The following is a 20,122-nucleotide window of genomic DNA, read 5'->3' as shown; positions in this document are numbered from 1 at the left end:
AACATGTGGAGGGCCGAGTTTGCCTATGCCTGGTATATATGGATGAGACCTGGCAGATCCTGCTCAGCCAAAAAAAACAAACAAACCCTACCCTAAGTCTATCATGGATCTCTCAGTCTAGCCTACCTTACAAGGTTGCTGTGATCATTGAAGGACATGTCAATGTGAAAAATGCAAAATACATTTCTGCAATTATTTTCACTTGTATATTGCGGGTGCACAATAAAAAGTCTTGTTTAGGCTGAATTATCCCAGGAGGTCAGGAATATTGCAGATATTAATATTGCACAGTTTGAAGCAACTGGATGCATAAAAACTAACTCCTTCTGAAATAAAAACATTGCCAAGGCCCGTAAGTTTAATTAAAAACTTTCCTCGCAGAACTTTCTTCATAACATAACAGAAACATCAAATGATACATCCAAACAGTTCCATAAGACATACGCCAGTCCAAGGCATAGGCTCCAAGTACCTGACAAAATATGAAATAATTCCAACAGAAATAATTCCAACAAACCTAGAAGCAGAGGTCTGTTTCTCCCCATAGCCTGCATTCCAACCGGCATCCTGTTTTAGGCTGTTTACCTGGAGAGCTTCATTTACATCTCACAGAGTCTGGGGACAAAAAAAAATGGCAGATGCCACTCTTCCAAGACAGCAGATTTGCAATTCAATACCTCTCATGTGGTCTAAGGTTAAACACTCCTGTGTTAGCTAGCAGAAAACAACCATAGTTCATTATCGACTCAGTTAGAGTCCTATTCTTGGCATCAGTGTAGCCCCATGGAAAATCCCCATGTTAAAGCCTTCATGAATACACATAGCCATTCCCATTTCAGTGTCAATTAAACCAATTAAACTTAACGAGGAAGTGTTCACCTGCCCTGTAGGCCTCACCTATGCTTCCCTTCTGCTTCCCTTTCTAGCTGTGGTGCCGGTGCATCACAGCCATCTTCAACTACTTTGTGGTGACCAATTTCTTTTGGATGTTTGTGGAAGGCTGCTACCTGCACACGGCCATCGTCATGACCTACTCGACAGACAAGCTGAGGAAGTGGGTTTTCCTCTTCATCGGATGGTGTAAGTAACACGCCGCAGGCTTGTCTAAACAAAACAACAACAAAAAGAGTTTTTGGGACTCGCCGAGAAGAGCCACCTGCCTGATATCAATAGGCAAGGAGGTCCAAAGTGTGGGTGCTGCCCACTAAAAAAAAATCAAGTCCTTACAAATGCAGAACAGATATTATGGGGCAGCAGTAGCAGTACCAAGTCTGCCAGTCGAAGCGGTTGAGTGGGCATTTGTGGCTGGGAGAAGGAGTAGCTACCATAGCTGTCAACCGTCCCTTATTTGGCGGGAAACTCCCTTATCCCAGCACCGTGTCCTGCTGCTGTCCCTTATTGATGATGTCCCTTAAATTTCCCGGGTTTCATGCTCGCCCGGCTCGGGAGGGAAGCAGCGGCTCGGGGTCCTCCGCCACGAGAGAGAGCACGCACGAGCTGCCATGTCTCCGTCTCTCCCTTTTCCCCTTCAGGGGCGCGTCGTGAGGAGACGGGTGGCGGCGGGTGGGCAGGCAGCCCCTCTCTTGCGAGATTTCCGCCATGCTGCCAGGGGAAGCCAGAGGTGGCTGCTGAGGAGGCGGCCTGAGGGAGGAGGAAGAGGAGGGGATGGGGAGGGACGCAGAAGGGCGGTGCTTCAGTGGCCGCGGCAGCGCCACAAATGCCTCATGCCAGGCTCATGAGCGGCGTGGGCGAGAGTCTGTCTCCTTCCCTCCCTCTCTCGCGGGTGGGGAAGGGCCGATGGAACTCCTCGCACCAGGACGACGGCAGCCCCGACGTGCTGCTTAGCATCCCCTCCAACCAGTGCAGCATCTTAATGTAGTGATTTCCCCCTCTGCATCCCTTTCATCACTCTATTTTTATAAATCATTTTTCCGTCCATAGTTCAAATTTTTACTACAAGTTTTCTGTCAATCCTACCAATGTATGTAACTCTTTACAATAGCTTTTCAACTAAATTATAAACTTTCCCCATTCTTTATTAAAGAGGCCCTCTTCCTGGTTTCTAACTCTGCCTGTAAGCTTTGCCATCTGGATGCCGTTCATCAGTTTTGTCTGCCACTCTTCTTTGGTTGGAGTTGTAGACCCTTAGGATCATCTAGTCCAACCCCCTGCAAAACACAGTCAGTTGCAGCAAAAGCAGCATGGCTCCATCAGTGCCGGATTTCTGTATAAGCTAAGCCAAAATCCCTTATTTTGGCTGCTAATCCCTTATTTTTGAGGCTGCTGGTCCCTTATTTTCAAATCTGTAAGTTGACAGCTATGGTAGGTATGAAAGGTGGTGAAGGTGACCATGGGGTTTGTGGGTGTGGGCAAAGGGGGGTGCACAACAGCAGAGAGAAGACAGACTAATTTGTCAAAGCTACCTGGATCATCTCTCTCCCCCCCCCCCCCCGCCCCACTGCTTTTGCAGGTATTCCTTGTCCAATTATTATCGCCTGGGCTGTCTGCAAGCTGCATTATGAAAACGAGCAGTGAGTACAACCTTTTCATCATGACTGAGCAGCTGAGTCAAAACGCTCCTTAGCAGGCGCCAGCGTCTGTGTGCATGCGCTCTAACCAGGGACAATGGAAAGTGAAAATTGACACGACAGGAGGATGGACAGGATTCTATCTGTCAGTTTTCAGAGCTGGGTGCTTTGAAGGAAGGGAGTCGCCACAAATTTTCAAGTACCCGACAGCCGTTTGAAGGCTATTTCTTCCCGGTTCGTCACCTCATCCTTTTGCTAAGAACCAGCCAAACGCTTGTTAATTGGGTGACATGTGAGAGCATTTGTAAACTCTGAAGGAGGAAAATATCTCCTCATTTCCACAGTAGATTTGAAAGTGAGGAGGTGCACCTCAGACATGTGACCATGTATGCGCTGTTGGGGGACTTGCAATCTGCCATTACAGAGAGCGCATATGAGGGGGACACACACCAGATTCATCCGTTTCCTTTCCCATGCGCAATTGTTCTGAAAAACAAAATGGCGTTTCAGAAGCTGTAGTTGTGTGCAATCCTTCAAGATTGAAGCCAGCCTTAGTCTAGTTTAGTTGATAGGTGGGATTTGCACAAGCTTAAGAAATGATGTTCTGTTTGCAGGTGCTGGTTTGGAAAGGAATCGGGGAAGTATATAGACTACATCTACCAAGGACCAGTGATTCTTGTCTTGCTGGTAAGAAACAAAAATGGCACTGGAAGCCTCCTCAGAAATATGCAAAATTCCACCTGTCTCAATTTCTACCTGGGTTTAAGGTTTTCATGTGACCTGACCGTGTTTACAGAGTGGTAAAGGTAAAGGGACCCCTGAACGTTAAGTCCAGTCACGGACGACTCTGGGCTTGTGGAGCTCATCTCGCTTTACTGGCCGAGGGAGCCGGTGTACAGCTTCCGAGTCATGTGTTCAGCATGACTAAGCCGCTTCTGGCGAACCAGAGCAGCGCACGGAAACGCCGTTTACCTTCCTGCTGGAGCGGTACCTATTTATCTACTTGCACTTTGATGTGCTTTCGAACTGCTGGGTTGACAGGAGCAGGGACCGAGCAACGGGAGCTCACCCCATCGCCGGGGTTCAAACACCTGACCTTTGGATTGGCAAGCCCTAGGCTCTGTGGTTTAGACCACAGAATAATAACAACAGCAACAACAGTAATTTTATTAATAATAATAATAATAATAATAATAATAATAATAATAATTTATCATTTGTACCCCGCCCATCTGGCTGCGTTTCCCCAGTCACTCTGGGCAGCTTCCAATCAAATGTTAAAAACAACACAGCATTAAATATAAAAAACTTCCCTAAACAGGGCTGCCTTCAGATGTCTTTTAAAAAGAAGATAGCTGTTTATTTCTTTCACATCTGAAGGAAGGGCATTCCACAGGGCGGGTGCCACTACCGAGAAGGCCCTCTGTCTAGTTCCCTGTAACCTCACTTTTTGCAATGAGGGAACTGCCAGAAGAGTGGACCTCAGTGTCCGGGCAGAACGATGGGGGTGGAAACGCTCCTTCAGGTATACAGGACCGAGGCCATTTAGGGCTTTAAAGGTCATCACCAACACTTTGAATTGTGCTCGGAAACATACTGGGAACCAATGCAGATCTCTCAGAACCGGTGTTATGTGGTCCCGATGGCCACTCCCAGTCACCAGTCTAGCTGCCGCATTCTGGATGAATTGCAGTTTCCGGGTCACCTTCAAAGGTAGCCCCACGTAGAGCACATTGCAGTAGTCCAAGCAGGAGATAACTAGAGCATGCACCACTCTGGCAAGACAGTCCGCGGGCAGGTAGAGTCTCATCCTGCGTACCAGGTGGAGCTGGTAGACAGCCACCCTGGACACAGAATTAACCTGCGCCAACCTTTTTTATTTTGCTTTACTTCAAAAGCAGCCCTTCTCTTGTTGCCTTGGGATTTGGTGGCTGATCATTCCTCAGCCAGCAACGAGACGACTTACCGTATTTTTTGCACCATAACACTCACTTTTTTTCCTCCTAGAAAGTAAGGGGAAATGTCTGTGCGTGTTATGGAGGGAATGCCTACGGATGGCGGGGGGGATCTGCTGCAGTCGTGAGCAGAGGATCCATGGTTCGCCTTCCTTCCCTCCTCCGTGGCTCGCTTTGAAACAGCAAAGCGGGAGAAGAGCTGCTGAATGGGAGGAGGGAGGGACAGAGAGCCTGCTTCTTTAAAGGATCAAAGCGGGAGAGGAGAGGAGTCGCTTACACGAGTGTAAGCGGCTCCTGTCCGGTTGGCTCCTTTAAAGAAAGCAGGCTCTCTGTCCCTCTCTCCTCCCCACTCAGCTTGCTACATAGCAGCGAAGTTTTTCAGCTCGCTAAGCCGGGGATGAGCGGTGAGGAGGGAGAAAAGCAGAGCCTGCTTGCTTTAAAGGAGCAAAGTGGGAGAGGAGAGGAGCCTTCTCCCTTTATACCCCTCTTCTGCATTATTAGCAGCATCCTTCTCCACACACCCCACGCGTGCTCCTTGTCCCTTGAGTGCTTTTCCTTCCCTCCCCACTTAAAACGTGGTTACAAAGCACGGATCCACATGGATCCTCAGGATTTTTGCACTGGGTCACCCCAAATTCACCAACAGATCATATAGCATGTGAATGGCTACATCTTGCACCAAAAAAATCACGCACCCACTGTTGCCTGGGGCCGCAGTGGTGCAAAAACGTGGTTACAAAGCATGGATCCACATGGATCCTCAGGATTTTTGCATTGGGCTACTCCAAACTCACTGTCAGATCACATGTCTGTGGCCACAGCATGAACCACAAAAATCATACATCCACTGTTTCATTTAGAATATTTTTTTTCTTGTTTTCCTCCTCTAAAAACTATGTGCGTGTTATGGTCAGGTGTGTGTTATAGAGCGAAAAATACAGTAATTGGCCGGTTTGCCATCTCCAAGGCTCCGCAGACACAATATTGTCAGCCCAGGTGAGAAGCGAGGCGAGGAAGGAAGCAGAAACCAGCGGAGGCCAATAAGCTCTTAATGACATGCCGGGCAGAGCCTCCCTCTTCCTTGCATAAAAGCGTCCTTAGCAGTTCAAACTGCAGAGAAAGAGATTGGAGTGAGCCGCCTGCAGGAGGGGCTCCCTGCCCTCCCTCATAATAAACACCTTCTCTCCACCGTCTGCTGCTTGCTTATTGCGGGGCAAGAGGAAACGGAGCCGGCTGGTTGTTTATTTCCCACCAGTTTATATCCAGAGAGGGGAAATGGTCTGTTAGGGTGAATGTGGCATTGCTCAGTCATCCGCCAGACAGCTCACACCTGCCTGTCTCGGTGGAGCAAGCCCGCCATTTGCCAAAAAAAGACAGCCTTCTCTGCTAACACAGTTGTCCATTTGGAAAATGGGGATCGGAAACCTTTGTGGGTCTAATTCAAGCTATCAGTAGGTCCCGGAACATCATCTTCCGATCTCTGTGCTATAGCACCAAATGTTTGGGGGGGGGGGGTATGGAGAGAGAGAGAGAGAGAGAGAGAGAGAGAGAGAGAGAGAGAGAGAGAGAAGGGCCAGATTTAGGTTTGATGAGGCCCTAAGCTATGAAGGCAATGGGGCATTTATATGTCCAGCTTTCTTTTGTCCACAACAAATTATCACTGTTTTTTGTGTTGAATATATGCTATGTGGTAATTTATAGACCTAATAGGTATCTAAAGCCATCTGCACATAACAAAATATGTATTTTATCAAAGCTATCGGTAGGTCCCGGAACATCTTCTTCCGATCTCTGTGCTACAGCACCAAATGTTAGGTGTGTGTGTGTGTGTGTGTGTGAAGAGAGAGAGAGACAGAGAGAGAGAGAGGTTTAAAAAACTGTAACATGTGGCCTCTGTCACTCTATTTATGGAAATCATAATGGTAGGGGTTGATACTGCTGAGTGACTAAAAGGTTGGGTTTTTTTACAATAGGCAACAGACTCGTAAAAGAGCCGCCGATTTGTGGGAAACGATGATAAATGCACTTAATGAGTTCCTTGAAACACGCTTGGCACCAGATTCCCCTTAATTGTGTTAAGACAGCACTACGCGACGGTTTACAGGAACCTTCGTTGTATGTGTTTAACCACTGCAAGACAGACCACCAGGAAGCCTCAGAAGGCGGAATGGCTTAGAACAGCTTGGGAATTATTCACTTTAGCGAATTTAACGCAGCCCATCAATTCTCTGCTCGACAGTGCCAATCAGCGCTTAACGTGTCTATGAATTGCTGTTGGTCCTGGCAGACAAAGGGGATCTCCATGTTTCAGAAGCGGTAAGCCTGTATATTTAGAAACACAGGAAACTGCCTGGTGTCGAGTTGGAACCATTTGTCCATCTAGGTCAGTGAAGTCAACACTGGCTGGCAGCGGCTCTTCAGGGTTACCGTCACAGAGTCTCCTTCCTTGGAGGTTTTTAAACAGAAGTTGGGCGGCCACCTGTCAGGGATTCATTAGCTCCGACCCCTGCATTGCAAAGGATTGGACTAGGTGACCCGTGGGGCCCCTACCACTAATAATAATAATAATAATAATAATAATAATAATAATAATAATATATTTATACCCCGCCCATCTGGCTGGGCTTCCCCAGCTACTCTGGGTGGCTTCCAACAAAATATTAAAATACAGTAATGCATCAAACATTAAAACCTAGACAGCATCTTAAAAAGCAGAGACATCACCTTGCCAACAAAGGTCCATATAGTTAAAGCTATGGTTTTCCCAGTAGTGATGTATGGAAGTGAGAGCTGGACCATAAAGAAGGCTGATCGCCAAAGAATTGATGCTTTTGAATTATGGTGCTGGAGGAGACTCTCGAGAGTCCCATGGACTGCAAGAAGATCAAACCTATCCATTCTGAAGGAAATCAGCCCTGAATGCTCACTGGAAGGACAGATCCTGAAGCTGAGACTCCAATACTTTGGCCACCTCATGAGAAGAGAAGACTCCCTGGAAAAGACCCTGATGTTGGGAAAGATGGAGGGCACAAGGAGAAGGGGATGACAGAGGACGAGATGGTTGGACAGTGTTCTTGAAGCTACCAGCATGAGTTTGACCAAACTGCAGAAGGCAGTGGAAGACAGGAGTGCCTGGCGTGCTCTGGTCCATGGGGTCACGAAGAGTTGGATATGGCTAAACGACTAAACAACAACAAAAAACAGGGCTACCTTCAGATGTCTTCTAAAAGTCTGGTAGTTGTTGTTCTCTTTGACATCTGGTGGGAGGGCGTTCCACAGGGCGGGCGCCACTACCGAAAAGGCCCTCTGCCTGGTTCCCTGTAACTTGGCTTCCCTATAATTCACATAGGTGGAGGACCATAAACAAAGTGGCCCACCTCGGATGCTGTTGGACCATGGTTCTCATCACACCATTGGCAATGCTGGCTGAGGCTGGGGTCCAACCATGTTGCCTCTGCCCCCTTGCTGTAACCATTACACCGCTCTGCCTCAGAAAAGAGAGCAAGGAATCATGGTATCCTTACAATGCCCGCCAACAGAACTCTTCCCAGGTGCATCTGTCTGGGGAGGCTGTGTGGAGTTATCCGGCCCGCCCCACTTTCTTCCTCGGATATATTTCCAAACATTTCGCAAAATAGCTCCTTGATTGCAAAGATCCCTCATTTCCTCCTTCCCTCGCCACTCTTCCGGAAACAAGTTGCTCACATTTCAAGATGAATATTCAAAATGAGCCAGCGGGGAGGCATGTGGTGTTGCCATTGGCTCCTCCGTTCAGTCTTCTTTGAGCAACACGAATATAATAAGTGGACTTTTAGACCAGGCTGAAGGTGAGGGTGTAAGTCTGTGGCAGGAGGGGGCTGAGGATGTTGGGATACTGCCAGGGAGACAAAGTCCATCATGACTCCACGTCGTCTCCGGACGTCCATTGATCTCCCGTAGACACGCAGTATCAGCAATTAGCGACAGGAGCTCCAGAAATAGCTTCCCACATTCCAGAGCCGATGCACGCTCTATCAGCAGATAATGCACAGCGAAAGATGCACGCAGGAGAGCATTATTTACAAGTTTATTTCTGCGTTGATCAGAACAAAGAAAAACATGACTGCCTGCTTCAGTGTTCCGGCATAGAGAGAGAAACGAAAACAAAGACACAACAGAAACATCCTGTGAAACAGGAAATGCGCAGGCTGTGACACAAACATCCTGCTCCCTTTTAAGGTGGAACGGAAATATCCTAACAGCGGAAAGTGCAGATTTGACTGGGGTCACCAAGAAACATCCCCCTCCTCATCCATAGAGCAGGGTTTCCCTGTTTATAAGGTGACCGATAAACAGACAGGTGAGTTGGGCACGAGGGGCCTGTCAGTGGCTACTAGCCATGATAGATTCCAAGCATGATCCCTGTGCTGTGCCTCCAATGGTCAGAAACTGTAAATGCTTCTGAATCCCTGTTGCTGGAAACTGGAGGAGGGGAGAGGGCTCTGTGTTCAAATCCTGATTGAGGGTTTATCACAAGCATCTGGTTGGCCACCGTGAGAACCGGACACTGGACTAGATGGGCCTTGGGTGTGATCCATTCCCACGTTATGTCCTCATGGTAAAGGTAAAGGGACCCCTGACCATTAGGTCCAGTCGTGGCCGACTCTGGGCTTGTGGCGCTCATCTCGCTTTATTGGCTGAGGGAGCCGGCATACAGCTTCCGGGTCATGTGGCCAGCATGAGTAAGCCACAGCGGGTGGTGCTGTGGGTTAAACCACAGAGCCTAGGACTTGCCGAACAGAAGGTCAGCGGTTCGAATCCCTGCGACGGGGTGAGCTCCCATTGCTCCTGCCAACCTAGCAGTTCAAAAGCACATCAAAGTGCAAGTAGATAAGTAGGTACCGCTCCGGCGGGAAGGTAAACAGTGTTTCCATGCGCTGCTCTGGTTCGCCAGAAGCGGCTTAGTCATGCTGAACACATGACCCGGAAGCTGTACGCCGGCTCCCTTGGCCAATAAAGCGAGATGAGCGCCACAAGCCCAGAGTCGTCTGCGACTGGTCCTAATGGGCAGGGGTCCCTTTACCTTTTTAAATCCCACTGAGTTCAATAGGATTTACTCTCTGGTATGTTTCTGATCACTCTCAGTGTTGCTATTATTATTATTATTATTATTATTATTATTATTATTCACTTTTTCCCCTGACAGGGACTCAAGGCGGCTTACTTCATTCCACGTATCTGTGGAAGTTGTTGCATATTATCCTTCCCTCGCCCATTTCTTTTACAACGATCCTGTGAGGTAGGATTGGCATGGAGGTTGTAATTGGCTCAAGGTGGCTCAGTGTCAATGTGCGTATGGCATCTACGTGTGTGATAGACATCAGACACAGGAGAAGCTTCCTGACGCAGAAGGGGATGTCCCTATTTTCCTCTGAGAAATGTTGGAGGGCATGGAAGCATGTTGCCTCTGCCAGCGAATGCGGAACACAGCTTTCATGGCCAGTAGAACAGCGTTCTTGGGAAAGATGGGCTCCTCTTAGTAAGTTCTTAATTTCTTGGTGGCACTACAGTGTTGCCCAGAAAACCAGCGGCCTTTGATCATCTGTAGCGTGGATTTTTAATATATATTTTTGGCTCAGAGCTTGGCAGAGCGGCCTGGCCTGCACAATTCTGTGTGACGGTCTCCATCTCCAGAAGCCCTGGCAAGCAGACTAAAGGTTAAGGGGATTTAGATGATGCGCACCAGGCCTTAGGGGAAAGAGCGCTGTCCCTTGTACTCCCGGCGCCACCTGACTAATTGCAACAAACGGCAGCCGCCACATGTTCTGAATCACTCCGTGGCATTTGCGGGCAGCAGGAAGAGCTTGTTAGCACTCTGTATTTCTAGTTACTCAGACCCCACCCTCCTCACCCCCCTTCCCAGAGGACTTGGCCTAATTGACTCATAATGCACGCGATCCACGGGTCTAGCGTCTAGCCCACAGATGCTATCATTTCCCTTCATCTCTGGCCTGCACAGACTGACCGAGATGGTCCTTTGCACCTGCTTCAGTGATATTGCATAATATCACACCTGCAAGGCAATATTGGGACGCGGGTGGTGCTGTGGGTAAAAGCCTCAGCGCCTAGGGCTTGCCGATCGAAAGGTCGGCGGTTCGAATCCCCGCGGCGGGGTGCGCTCCCGTTGTTCAGTCCCAGCGCCTGCCAACCTAGCAGTTCGAAAGCACTCCCAGGTGCAAGTAGATAAATAGGGACCGCTTACTAGCGGGAAGGTAAACGGCGTTTCCGTGTGCGGCTCTGGCTCGCCAGAGCAGCGATGTCAATCTGGCCACGTGACCTGGAAGTGTCTTCGGACAGCGCTGGCCCCTGGCCTCTTGAGTGAGATGGGCACACAACCCTAGAGTCTGTCAAGACTGGCCTGTATGGGCAGGGGTACCTTTACCTTCACTTTAAGGCAATATTCTTTGGTGCCATCATCAGGTTTGGGGAGGCTCACAGGCAAGATTTGACTGCACAAGCTTCTTCCTGCCGCTGCTGCTGCCTGCTCTCTTCGAATTGTAGGATAGTAAAGCTGGAAAGGTGCGCTGGGCCCGGGGGTAACCCTTTGAAACGCGGTCCAAGACCGGTCCAGAATCCGGAGGTTCCTCAGTCCAACAGGGCCAAGACAGGATACAAGGCAGGAAACCAGGCAAGGACAGGTACAGGATCTCAGGCAGGATCTAGCAGAAAGCAATGTTGCTCCCACAACCTGGGGCGGGGTCCGACAGACTTTTATCTTTGTCGGGGTAATGGCCGGTCCTGATCCCCCGGCGACTCACCTCCCTGTTCCGCCCAAAGATGAGCACTCCTCCTGCGAGTACTCAGGTCTCTCCTTCTCTCAGACCTTAGTCTCTGCAGCTCGGGAGATGTCAGTGGGTTACTAGACCCAGAGGCTGCCTCAGCCTCCCCTGACCCAACCCATAGTGGAGCGGCTATAAGTGATGGCCCAGCTGGCGGCAACGAGGTCATCCCCACATCTGGAGCCAAGGCAGGCTCAGGCCCCTGATTCGGCCCAGCTGGTGTTTGTTGCAGGGGAACCTGTGCAGACTGGGACTTCAGGATCAGGCCCCAGACTTGGTTCAAATGATGCCTGAGGCAGAGGATCCGGTGCAGACTGAGTCTCATCTGGTTCTGAGTCTGAGCCCAAGTCCCAGGCCATCACAAAGGGACTGTGAGGGCCATCTAGTCCAACCCCCCTGCAAAGCAGGGATCTTGCTGGCTCCCTCTTGAGCTCAGCCTATGCCGCTGCCCCAAAGGGCAAGGAATAGATGCTGAGAAACATCCCAGGTTGCTCCATTAGAGTGAACAGGGCATCGCCCTGCCAGCCTCAGTCTGCCCTCTGCCAGCCCATTCATGCCTCCCCGCCTTCTAGCTTATAAAACTAGTCTAGGGGTGGCACTGCCTGTTCATTACCTCCTCCTTAGGCTCAGGGTTGCTGTCATTGACTGGCTGGATACAGAGGGATGTCAGGAGACACGAGCTGGGAAACCCATGAAGTCTATGAGCCAGGGGCTTGGTGATGGGACAACAGGAGTGTTAGTGGAAGAAGACTGGGAGCAGGAGGTGTCAAAGGCTGAAGACTGCCTTTCCAGAGTGGTGCATGCTCCAGTTATCTCCTGCTTGGACTACTGCAATGCGCTCTACATGGGGCTACCTTTGAAGGTGACCGGAAACTACAACTAATTCAGAATGCGGCACCTAGACTGGTGACTGGGAGTGTTCACCGAGACCATATAACACCGGTCCTGAAAGACCTACACTGGCTCCCAGTACGTTTCTGTGCACAATTCTGAGCACAAGTGTTGGTGCTGACCTTTAAAGCCCTAAACGGCCTCGGTCCAGTATACCTGAAGGAGCATCTTCACCCCCATCTTTCAGCCTGGACACTGAGGTCCAGCTCTGTGGGCCTTCTGGTGGTTTCCTCACTGCAAGAAGTGAGGTTACAGAGAACCAGGCAGAGGGCCTTCTTGGTAGTGGCTCCCGCCCTGTGGAACGCCCTCCCATCAGATGTCAAGGAAGTAAACAACTGTCTGACGTTTAGAAGACATCTGAAGGCAGCCCTGCTTAGGGAAATTGTTAATGTTTGATGTTTTATCGTGTTTTTAATATTCCGTTGGGAGCTGCCCAGAGTGGTTGGGGAAACCCAGCCAGATGGGTGGGGTATAAATAAATGGTGGTGATGTTGATGAGGCAACAGGGTTTGGTGAGCAGGAGGAGGCTGTGGCAGAAAGCAGTCCAGAACCAGAGGCAGAAACAGAGGCTGGTGAGGAAGAGGGCCAAGAGGCAGAGTGGAGGCAGGCTGCTGAAGAAGCCGGGGGGGGGTCTTTCCCTCCTGTTGTGACCAGCTCCCCTCCTCCCTGGTCTCACAGAACATGCAGAGGAATGAAGTTGGTGGAGCAAAGAGAGACTAGATGAAGGAGCCTTAGGCTGCTGGAGAAGGAACTGGGGGAGGAGCCTTAGCAGTGGGAAGTTGGGGACCTTCAGTCCTCAAAACTGCCTCATTGGGGCAAAATCTACTGAGCTGCTGTGATCACTAGGCCAGTTTTGGTTTCTTTGAACAAAGAGTTGACTTCACTGACACTGGGTGTTTTATTGCTGACCTACTTCTGACATTTGCCCTTGTGGGACACCGCAGGGAGAAGGAACAGCATTAGAAGGAGTTGCCTGCTGTTGGCTCACGTCTCAAAATAGTTCCGCGAATCCTAAAAGGGATTCTTTCTGGGATGCATATCATTCTTCAAAGGAAATGAGACTTACTCAAGAACATCAAGGCAATTCGAAAAGGCAAATGAAGAAGAAATCTGGAGGTCAGGAGACCATTAGTTGAGCGAGGTCAGGCTGACAAAACACTGAAGAGCTCGGGTTATCAAATCACAGGATTGGGGGTTGGCATTACTTTTCATACATCGGCAAAGGATGATTATTCAGGATAATAGCTTTGCTTACTAAGAAAGCGTCTCCTGCTAAGAGAGCAATTAGGAAATGGCCCGTGGTCTTGTAACTGATTCATAACAGCAATTTTAAAAGCACAGATAGCCAGCTGTAAAGCATCGCCCCCACCCCCAGCTCCAAAACCTGAAAGGAGGACATTCTGGACCAGGTTGTCAAAGAACAAAACAGCGTTGAATAGTGTGATGGTGGCTGGGGAAACCCAGCCAGATGGACGGGGTATAAATAATAAATTATTATCGTTACTAAATTGCTGGTATCTGGCCTAAAGCATTAGAGCTCTTTGAATCTCAATTTATTTATTTATTTGCTTACTCATCTTAGAAACCCCTAATTTAACAAATTCTCTAAGCAACTCGCAGGAAATTACAATCATTAACCGGCAAGCAAGAGGTAAACATGTGCTATCAAAATACAATTAAAAATCCATTTTAAAAAATATGAGCAGAACATTGAAAGCAAAAGTACTGAGCAGGGTGATCGGAAAGTAAATCAAGAAAAGAGATAGAGCTAATATGGTGGCATGAAAATATATATTGCCCCTCTTGGGTGCTACCCTTCGGAAGCATCAAGGCTGCTCTACGTTGTTGTTAACTATTAATAGTGTGGCTCTAGCACCAGCCTCTTGGCGTAAAGGATTAGAGCTCTCTGAATCCTGGCTCTTGTTGCCTCTGATAGGAGGAAGAGAAGAAGGAGATCTCTTGTGGCTCTCCTTGCCTTCCTTAGACTTCCTTAGTGAGCCAGTGTGGTGTAGTGGTTAAGAGCGGTGGACTCGTAATCTGGTGAACCGGGTTCGCGTCTCCGCTCCTCCACATGCAGCTGCTGGGTGACCTTGGGCTAGTCACACTTCTCTGAAATCTCTCAGCCCCACTCACCTCACGGAGTGTTTGTTGTGGGGGAGGAAGGGAAAGGAGAATGTTAGCCGCTTTGAGACTCCTTCGGGTAGTGATAAAGCGGGATATCAAATCCAAACTCCTCCTCTTCTTCTTCTTCTTCTTCTTCTTCTTCTTCTTCTTCTTCTTCTTCTTCTTCTTCTTCTTCTTCTTCTCCACAAACTTCTCCTCTTGCTGATTTCAGGTTACGAGAGGGGCACTGCTGTAGATTTGCCTCCTTCTGATATTCCAACATTAATGAAATCTCAGCATTTTGCCTCTATTAAATACTTTTTAATAAAGTCAGAACACATAAACTGAGCTCGCTTCAGTGTCTGGTTTCAGGAACTCTAGCACTACTGATTCTGCATAAACAAAAATGGCATAAAACGTGCATCAGGCCAAGGGCCCATCTAGTCCAGCACCCTGTTCTCACTGGGGCCAACCAAATGCCTGTGGGAACCCCACAAGCAGGACCCAGGGACAAGAGCAACTCTCCCCTCCTGTGGTTTCCAGAAACGGGCATTCAAAAGCAGCACAGCCTCTAGCCATGCAGGCAGGGCAGAGCTGTCAAAGTTGCTGGCCATCATTGCCTCCATATTGGACCACTGGTCCATCTCTCTCAGGACTGCTCTCAGGTGGCATCTCTGCGGGGTTTCAGGCCAGGAGTCTTTCCCAGCCCTACCCAGAGATGCTGGGAGTGGACCTGGGACCTTCTGCATGCAAAGCAGTTGCTCTCTCATTCAGCTACAAACCGTCAAAGAAGGGGAGGCCCAAGGCCGTCTTAAGCATATCAGTGCCGTGGTGCAAAGTGTTGAGATGCTGAGGCATGAGCCTGAAGGGTCCTCACCTGTGCTGGATCCTCAGGTGCAGGCACCAGCTGAGTCTGCTCTGGCTCCGGAGGGGATGGAGGACCCATTGCCTGCAGGTGCTCCACTCTCAGCCCCGTCAGAGGAACCTGAGGTTGCCTCTGGGTCTGGTAACCCTCCAGCCTCTCCTGAGCTGCAGAGGCTCAGGGCAGAGAGGCGGAGGGAAGTAAGTTCCCGCAGGAGGAGTGCTCATCTCCAGGCCAGGAGAGGCGAGTCACAGAGGATTGGGGCAGCCCTATGCCTCAGGGCAGATAAAGGCTGGCCAGCCCCAGTCCCAAGTTGCGGGAGCAACATTGTTGGTTGCTAGTTCCTGCCTGAACCCTGTTCTGCTTTCCTGCCTGAGCTCCTGACCCGCCCTGGCTCCCTGCTTGCTTGCCTGTTCCTGACTTCACCTGGCTCCCTGCCCTGCACCCAGCTTCAGCTACCGCAGACTCCCTCCACATTGCACCTTTGACCACGGCCCGGACTTGGACCTTGCCTCTCGGGTAACCCACAGGACCAGCACAGAACCACTAACACTAATGGGAAAGATGACTCTGGGGAGGCACAGCCAGAGAACAGAAGGATCAAGAGAGTGGCGATTTTCCCTTTCCCCTTGCTCTCCACTCCATTTCCAAGAGCATTTCAGTCTCTCAATTATGGTGAATCAGCAAAGAGACCTTGCTGTGATGAAGAGGGGAATCCTGCATTTGATTCCCCTCCAAGGACCGAAAGGACTTCATTATTGCTCTGGCCTCATTTTTCTCACCTCAGCAAGGGAAGTTCTCCTCCTCCAGCAAAACCTGCCGAGTTACAGCCATTGTTGATTTGCATCATTCTTCCTTCTCTTTTTTTAAAAAAATAATATTTATTGAATATTTTATAATTATGAAAAGAAAGACAATAAAGAAAAATAATACATAGATTTAACAAACAATACGTCAACAATAAAAAAGAATACAACACAACAATACAACATAAAGAAAACAAAAACATTTAAACACACATCCAAATTTCATATCTGTATCTTTCATTTGCTTATTTCCTCGACTTCCTCGCACCTCCCTTTTATGTATTCTACTTCAAATTTGCTAATTCAACAAATCCTTTCCCTCTTCTTCAATTTTTGTTCTGTAATTTATCCTAACACAATTTAACTTTAAATTTTCCGCTTTAACACGTTAACAATTAATATTCATATAATTCTTAATAATACTTCTGCTAAAACCATATAACTTCATTCCAATATTCTTCCAACATTCATTGATTTTGCAATATTTCTGTAAATATACTTTAAATTTTTTCCAATCTTCCTCCATTGACTCTTCTCCCTGGTCTTGGATTCTGCTGGTCATTTCCGCCATTTTCATGTAGTCCATCAGTTTCATCTGCCATTCTTCCCGGGTGGGTAATTCTTGTGTCTTCCGCATCATTCTTCCTTCCCCACCTCCCAAACCAATGCGCCTGGAAGATTTCTGTCCGCACTAGGATGTGGAACAACTCGTGCACACACATGAAACCTCCTCGTGTTGCCTTTTCATAACTAGAAAATAAGCTCTTGCTGGAAACTTGTCCTGATTTTTTTATAGCTCAGCTGCTGAATGCTTGTGTTAATAATAATAATAATAATAATAATAATAATAATAATAATAATGCACCAGGCAGTACTCCCCACCCCCAACCATGCAACACACAGGTCTCCTAGGGAGAATCAGCAGTCAGTGTCATATCCCCTACATCCAAGTCCCAAGGTTGCCCTGAGGAGGACTTAGATGAATCCCAAGCCACCCCACTCAGGGCTAGGAGCCCTCGGCACCTGCTTTTATATTGAGGACGGAGGACATGGTTCTTCCATCACCCTTAGACTCTGAGGGTGACTCCCCTGTTCCACCAACATGTAATCTGATTCCACTATGAGTCCTTTAAGGATTGCAGGGAGATTGGTAGAGCACGAGACTCTTAATCTCAAGGTCAGGGGTTAGAGCTCCACATTGGGCAGATGATTCCTGCATCGCAGGGGGTTGGACTAGATGACCCTCACGGTCCCTTTCAACTCTATGATTCTATGTCCTGGAAAAGAGGCACTGGGAGGGGTTGGAATGGTAGGCCTTGCAGTCGTCGTCTTCTTAAGCCTTCAAATTATTCTGGTCCTTTGCTGAGACAACGTCTACCACAGCTCAGCCCGCAGGATCCACTGGGAGCTGACCAGGGTCCTGAATTGGGGTGGCTGTACTAGATTGAAACAGGTTCTGGTAATTACTTCCACCTGCGAGCCCCAGCAAAACAAATAGTTCTCGGCTTAAGTAGAACGAGGCATCCCCGAGGCATACAGCAATGGTACTCTGCCATAAATACAATCAGTTTGGAGCTGTCATTTCCATTTATCTGTTCCTGCCTTTGAGGAAAACCTTCTGAAGAGGAACTTTCAGATCGTAAAGATCACTACACTCAGCCAAATCTGTTATTCCAAACGTCTCTCATATCTCTACTGGGTGTCAGTAGCCCTGGTGGCTCTCATGTTCCAGTTCAAGGGGACATACCTTCAAAAGCAATGCCTTGCTGGAGCAGACCAGGGTCCGTCTGGCCTGCCCACCTGGTCTGGCCTTCTGCATCCAGACTGATGCCTGTTGAGAGTTCACAAGCAGGGTACAAATGCCATCCTTTGCTGTTTGTCCCTCCTATCTGCAGTCTTGCTATTTCTGATGCTCAGGATGTGAGTGTCGTTCCTTTTATAGTCCGCATGCCACCATCCAGCCACAAAAAGAGGGAGATATCAGCAGGCTCAAGGTTTTGCAGAAATACAAAAGATATGGGGTGGGGATGATCTAGAGGTGTGTGAATGTGTGTTACACCCCCCAGAACCCAGCTCATTGTTGAATGAGCATGTTCAGTGGGTGCAGAATCCTGATTAACAGTGTAAAGGTGGTTCTTCCCACCATTCATGACCACTTCACAACAGTAAGTTGAGCTCAGATCCCCAGACCTACTGAAATTCTAAAGCTGGCATAGGCAAACTCCGGCCCTCCAGATGTTTGGGACTACAATTCCCATCATCCATGACCACTGGTCCTGTTAGCTAGGGATGATGGGAATTGTAGTACCAAACATCTGGAGGGCCGGAGTTTGCCTACGCCTGTTCTAAAGGCATTCTAATGCTAGCAGAAAAACAGGAGCCTCTTTTACAGGGGAAGAAAATTCGGCAGAAACTGGAAGGCAGATTTCAGCACAGTGCTGTTGTTGCAGACACAGATCTGAAAGCAAGTGGCAGAACTGCGGAGTCTCTGATTCTTACAGCTAGGAGAAATTCTCAGGAGAGTCACCAGGGCTAAATAAAATTACTTTGGGGAGTTGCCAGTTGCCAGCTCGGATTTCAGATAACCATTTCTCTGCCCCCTCCCCAAACAGCCTCTTCAACGCCCTTTGCGGCTCAGGATTGGAATGAGCGTGCCTTCACTCTGCCTGAACATATTGCCCCTTTATTGGAACTCATCTCAGACAGGTAGAAAAGAGGGAGACTCCAGCAACTGCTCTCCAGGAAGAAGGCCAATTTAATTTTCACTCCCTTTATTGTATCACAACTTGCAAGAGGAGAAGCTCTTCCTGCACTGCAGAAAACACATCGATCATTCCGTTGCGCCTCGTACGTGTTTATCGGCACTGATCTTGTTTCCTCTCTCTCCCCCTCCCCCATTTTTCTTGCAGATAAATTTTGTTTTCCTGTTTAACATAGTTAGGATTCTAATGACAAAGCTGAGAGCGTCGACGACTTCAGAAACAATACAGTACAGGTAAGCTGAGTGCTGCGCTGCTGAAAAATCACCTTTCCCCTTATATCCCCAACCAATCACTGGTTCCAGGATCAGCTCCCAGAAATCTCCAGGGAGGTAGAGAACTGGAGAACTGCTGTCGTCAAATCTCCTTTGGGGAAGGTTCTCAGGCAGGGCGGTAGGAGAAAGAACTTGCCCATGTGAAGACCACCTGGTGGAAACCCTTACACATATGGTTCTCAGTTGTAAACTATGTGCTGATCTCCGCCAGCAATTTCTAGATCAACTCTGTATCCCAAGATGGAAACCAGAGTTGGAGCTCATACATTTTCTATTACTGGGGAATGATCAGCAGCTCACCAAGTTAGTGGCTAATATCTCTATTTGGTTTTTTGTCGTCGAAATACACTGCAGACGTCTGATCTCCCTGGAGTCCAAGGGATGTGATGATAGACTGCTCTGCTTCCTTTCTTTTAGAAAATATTTTGTGCCCCTGGGGAAGTGGTAGTTCTGTATTGATTTGTTTTGGATGTTTGTAAAGGGACCCCTGACCATTAGGTCCAGTCGTGGCCAACTCTGGGGTTGCGGTGCTCATCTCGCTTTATTGGCCGAGGGAGCCAGCGTACAGCTTCCGGGTCATGTGGCCAGCATGACTAAGCCGCTTCTGGGGAAGCAGAGCAGCGCACGAAAACGCCGTTTACCTTCCCACCAGTGTGGTACCTATTTATCTACTTGCACTTTGACGTGCTTTCGCACTGCTAGGTTGGCAGGAGCAGGGACCGAGCAACGGGAGCTCACCTCGTCGCAGGGATTCGAACCGCCGACCTTCTGATCGGCAAGTCCTAGGTTCTGTGGTTTAACCCACAGTGCCACCCGCATCCCTTGGATGTTTGTAGGTGATGCCAATAAAAGGTTTGGAAAAAAATTGTAGATATTTCAGAACTAGATGGACCAATGGTTTGACTTGACATAAGGCAGCTTGATGTAAGGTGGTCCCCATGTTTTCTGCAGGAGACTGCCTCATGGAATAATAGAATCGTAGAATTGTGGGATTGTAGAGTTGGAAGGGACCCCGAGGGTCATCTAGTCCAGCCCCCTGCAATGCAGGAAGCTCAACTAAAGCATCTATGAGTAATGGCCACCCAACCTCTGCTTAAAAATCTCCAAGGAAGGAGAGTCCACAGC

The 20,122-nt window shown here is 48.6% G+C and overlaps 1 protein-coding gene across 5 annotated transcripts in view; it reads left to right on the top strand.

Annotated features, from left to right (window-relative positions):
- The window catches only part of CRHR2 (corticotropin releasing hormone receptor 2), a 191,606-nt gene that overhangs the window by 150,166 nt on the left and 21,318 nt on the right, over positions 1–20,122 (top strand). For 4 of the 5 annotated variants that reach the window (XM_083406667.1, XM_083406669.1, XM_083406671.1 and 1 more), the window contains 4 exons: positions 927–1,080; positions 2,471–2,531; positions 3,143–3,215; positions 18,873–18,958. In XM_083406667.1, the coding sequence (XP_083262793.1) occupies positions 927–1,080; positions 2,471–2,531; positions 3,143–3,215; positions 18,873–18,958 (374 nt within the window). The remainder of the gene's footprint in view (positions 1–926; positions 1,081–2,470; positions 2,532–3,142; positions 3,216–18,872; positions 18,959–20,122) is intronic. The other variant, XM_083406670.1, reaches the window with a different exon arrangement.

The sequence above is a fragment of the Podarcis tiliguerta genome (assembly GCF_965153285.1).
Source record: "Podarcis tiliguerta genome assembly, chromosome: 12".
Lineage (NCBI taxonomy): Eukaryota > Metazoa > Chordata > Lepidosauria > Squamata > Lacertidae > Podarcis > Podarcis tiliguerta.
Note: the sequence above shows the minus strand (reverse complement) of the source record. Positions and strands in the feature narration are given on the sequence as shown.